This window comes from Cryptomeria japonica, chromosome 7 (genome assembly GCF_030272615.1).
Source record: "Cryptomeria japonica chromosome 7, Sugi_1.0, whole genome shotgun sequence".
Taxonomy (NCBI): Eukaryota; Viridiplantae; Streptophyta; class Pinopsida; order Cupressales; family Cupressaceae; genus Cryptomeria; species Cryptomeria japonica.
The window spans coordinates 200,463,522-200,468,513 of record NC_081411.1 but is presented as its reverse complement, the minus strand read 5'-3'; the positions used below and the strand labels follow the sequence as shown (position 1 = coordinate 200,468,513).

The 4,992-nt window shown below is 31.3% G+C and overlaps 1 protein-coding gene across 1 annotated transcript; it reads right to left on the bottom strand.

Annotated features, from left to right (window-relative positions):
• Positions 1–1,967: 1,967 nt before the first annotated feature.
• Positions 1,968–4,725, bottom strand: LOC131078290 (uncharacterized). The gene is made up of 2 exons (XM_058015952.1): positions 4,588–4,725; positions 1,968–3,005 (listed from the first exon to the last, which is right to left on the bottom strand). The coding sequence occupies exons 1-2, from the start codon at positions 4,723–4,725 to the stop codon at positions 1,968–1,970; spliced, it is 1,176 nt and encodes a 391-aa protein (XP_057871935.1).
• Positions 4,726–4,992: the final 267 nt, after the last annotated feature.

The window sequence follows — 4,992 nt, the reverse complement described above, 5'->3', positions numbered from 1 at the left end:
CTTGGCAAAATCTCACAGTTTGTTACTCTATAGGTTGATAACTCATTACGTATAGAACTTCTCTAGATTTTGATTAGATTAGATTATAACGTAGACCTTATGAAGTATAAATATTATCTATATAGAGATGACATTTGAATTTATTTCATGTATGGGATGACAAATAGTTATCAAGAACAAAGATCAATATTAGAAAGAAAAAGACCAACACAAACAACACCCCAAATTTGAACCTTTTTGGGTGAGACTAGTGTGTTGGACACTTGTGTCTACCCAAAAAGGGCCTTTGATAGTGATAGCCAAGTATCAAGGACCTTAAACATAATGCCTAGTCTTGGATTTCATATTTGATGATGATTTAAGTGTAGGAACATTACTAAAATTAGGATATCATGAAGCATAAATGGTCTTAAAATTAACTAGGTAAGTGCATGCTAAAGAAAGTGCCAAATAGAGCATGAAATTATTAGGGTAAAAAAACTACGATGCTATAGAACCAACAAGTCCATATAGGGAAAATGTAGAGATCTCAACTTGCCTTTACTCAATATTTGTATCTACATATGTATAACGATGCCAATATTTAGGAACACCTTTGGGGAAGTCATCAATTTTCTAGGGTCAACCTTTCCCAAGTCATCTCTTTTCAAAAATCATTAGGATGAAAACCTTTGGGGAAGTCACCAATTTTCTAGGGTCAACGTTTCCCAAGTCATCCCTTTTCAAAAATCATTAGGATGGTGTTTTCTAGAAATTCAAAGATAGAATTCTCATGCACACAATTTTTTCTAAGTAGATTTTATATTATGAGTTCCCTTAAGCTTTGATTTTTTAATTTTTTTTATAATGTATTTTGTTATTTTGAACATATGATTTAATTATGCATTACATGCCTTTCATTCTAAGACACACTTTTATGTCATTTGAACATGTACCAATGTTAACTCTAAAAAATCATAGACAAAGGTAGGAGTTGAAACTTTTACTTTCAATTACTCATTTTTTTAATTTTAGTGTCAATCTTGAGCCCCTTTAGATTAAACACAAAATTACATGATTGATTTGAGATTAAAGAGAATATGTCACTGTGACAATTGAAGCATATGGATAGATGCCAAAAAACTGAAGCAATAAATTGCTAATAATGGTGAATGTGTCGAAATAAGAGCACACAAAGATGAGATTGAACAATTGCATGGAAATTGATGTGCATAGGAGTGAATAAATTATTGAGAAATCAAACAAACTCATCACAAAAGTGTGCTTCTTGTTATATAATTGTATTCAATCAAAATATGCCGAAAACTAAATTAAAATATACATTAGTGTTAAACTTTCACCATTAGAACAATATCGACCCAAATGCAATTTTTATCAATGTTTAAGGAGGAAAGCGGACAATAATAATTAAATATTATTAATATTATATACTATTAGCCATCCTATGTTTCTTTATAGAATAAAATCTTATAAATGATTTCACTCCATGATAATTTTTATGAAAAAATGAATCGATAATCAATAATATTTGTGAAGATCTCAATTATAATACTAAGAAAGAACTTAAAAAATATTAGATTCAAAATTACCATCTTGAAAGAAAAATGATAAATAACATATATATTCTAATAAATTAAATTTAATAAACTAAAAATTATTATTTTTATTTAAAAATAGTTACTATTTGTAATAAACACACAAATGGTAGCAGCATGTCTTAACAAGCAAGCCAAGATAACATATAAATACAAAAGTTAATATTGATTTTATAAATACTAATTACTAAACTTAATTTTAAGTATTAATTGACGTTTAAAATTAAATTTTGAAACATTATACGATAACTTCCTTAAAATATAGTATGTATTCTTTTGAGAACGGCGAACCAATTTAAGCAAATGCTTTATGAGTCTAACAATTTTGGATTTATTAAAGGACATTCTAAAACTTCTATTCTACTTCTTCCCTCAATACATAGTTTGAATAAAAGTCATAACCAATAGAGTTGTCGCCGCCACAAGAGAGACAGCATGCCATGGCTTTGAACAATATGCTCGCTGAAACTCGGTCATCAGCACTTTCCAATGATTGCTATAATGTTTTCTCGCCTCTTCCATCACATTTTCAAATTCATTGATGGGACTAAATGTGGTTCCAGCCGCAAGATTGATGAACATGTGGGCGATATGATCATCGTTGCCTCCCAAACTTCGAATGACTCCAGAGTTTCGAAGTACAAATACATCTTTCTCTGAATCGATTAAACAATCTAAGAGACGAACATAATGTGAAATTAATGTCTCTTCTGGATTCAACGAGCACCTTTGACACTCTTCATAAGCCATCAGGTTCCGCAGAAATGTTTCTGTTGTGTCGTCCACAATTATTTGAGGTAGGGAGAGCGTACTTTTTCCAAACATTCTCTTTCGAAATCCAATTTTGCCTGGTTGAAATTTGATACCAGCACTGTCTAGTAATTGGGCACTAAGGGTAGATCTCAGATCAATATTGCGAAAAGGTGGTGCCACTTTGGTGTACCATTCATACTCTCGATCACTTATGATATGTTTAATCACAATTCTATACAGATCTAACAAATGACATGGACGTTGTTCCCTCCTTTTATTCTTCAGTTTCAATTTAACTTCATCAGAGGATAATAGTGGAGAGAAGGGAAATCCGCGAAACACAGTAGTTGTACTCAGGAGTGCAGCTAACTCTGCTATTACATCTTTGCGGGTTCGAGACTCTAACTCATCAGGCTGCAGCAGTGCACCTAACTCTGATTTGGCATGCTCGGAAACCTCCAACTCCAACAGAGTTATGAGAGCAAATAAAGGAATTTGATTTTCCAGTTTTAGAATGTCAACTTGTATGTTGAAAAATGTAGAGTTTTGAATATCCTTATTTTGAAAAACAGGGTTATGTGTATTTTGGGAAAAGGCACCAAGTATGCAATCACTCTCGCGACTATTTTGGTAGAGAAGTTTCAACCAGGTCCCTAACTGAATATTGCAACCATTTGTTAGACAGAGAAAATAAAAGTTAAGCCTTCACATTCAACAGCAGTTATATCACTATCGAAATTCAAAATTGAATATAGAAAAGGAAAAGTGCACTAAATGTGACAAATCATTGTGTCGAATATTTTTGCTATGCTTAAAAGTGTTTTTTCGTTTCCTTTAAATGTTTCAATGAAAATTCTCACTCCATATAAAATGTAATATTAATGTTCAAAATTGAGCGCTTGAAATATTTAGTTATTATTTAGTTAGAGCATAGTAGCAACTTCACACTGTCAAGATGATGATTGCGAGTTAGTATCCCCTTTTTCTTTTTAATAGAGTTTTTAAAATTTATTATTTAATTATATAATTGAAATTGTAAAATTAATTATTTTATCTGATTTTATTTTATATTCTATGTTTATTTTGATAAAACATACAACCTTATAGAAAGTTGGGCTATTCTCTATAGCCTTGGCCTAGACTTAAACATAAATATTCTTATACACTTGTCAATTATACTATTCATATGCTTGCACATATAAACATTTTATATCTATGTATTCATTCCTCCTATGCACAAAATTATATTCATATGGTTGCTATATATGCTAATCTATCTTCTCCTATTTTCTAGAAAAGTTCATGAGCCAAACAAGATTTCCTCGCAATCCCAAACTCACCTTGTCTCACCTTGTCTTATGTCAAATTTTGTTGAGCAATCCATTTTGTCTTTCCTATGCAAATCCAATTAAATACACATTTGCATGATATAGTGTTATTTGCTAGTATCTAAAGACACTTATTGCATAAAACACTTGTCATGAAGGCAAGAATCAAATCTTTGGACAAATTAAGATCATTATTAGTATCTGAATCATATGATTAATACATAAAATTAAATGACATATGTAATATTAAGTATTCAAAAGGTATTGAAGTTCAAATAAGACCTAATATTAAACTGATTAGATAATATATGTTGTTGATAAAAGGTCGTTGACCCATATGGAGGCTTACAAGGTGACCAATAGTAAAAATATGTTTATCCTAAGATATACAATGATGTAAATCAAAATATATAATCTATTTGAAAGATAAATTGAATAAGGTTTTGCAAGATAAAAATAATTGACTAATATGATCGCTAGAAATGAGAAAGGATTAATATCTAAAAGAAAAGGACCTCAAAGATTGGACAAATATATGAAGTTATCCAATAGAACATATAATAAAGAGTGAAAGAAAGGAAAATCTTTCTGAAATAGTGAGAACCTTTTTTAAATAAGAGTTGATCAATTTTTCCTAGAAAAAGATCAAAGTGATTAATGAAGCAGATACTATAAATCTTTTAGGGCATAATTTCTTCTTGTGAAGCTGGTTCATTGAGATACCTCCTATTAGTTTCCTATCACCATGGAAATCATCAATGGAGGTTAGAATGACCATGATAAATGCATAGAAGAGGAGGTACATAAAGTATGTTAAGCATGATAGCGTAGACTCTTCTATTACATTGTTTAGGCAGATGGCAATCTTGTTGAAATACGTACGGACCGTATGGTTGTTGCCTCATGTATACCGTACGATTGTTGCCTTGTACGTACTGAGTTAACCCGTACAGTAGTTGCATTGCCAGATCAACGGAAATCATTACCAGATTTACCGAAATCATTACGAGATTGACAGGAAGCATTGCCAAGTACAGAATGTTACACATTAGTATGGATAGATTAGTACTGACAAAGACCTACTAGTACGGACAAAAACATATTAGTACAGACAAAGACCTACTAGTACAGACAAAGACATATTCGTATGACATTTTAGTACATGGTAATTTCGTGCAGATCCGTATGGACAAAGGTGTAGCCAATGATGACCCATATGGTGGTTACGGTAGTTGCCAATGCTGATCCATATGGTTGACCTTTTGTGACATGACAGTTGCAGTATTAGATTTCATAACGGATTGTAGTGTGTATAA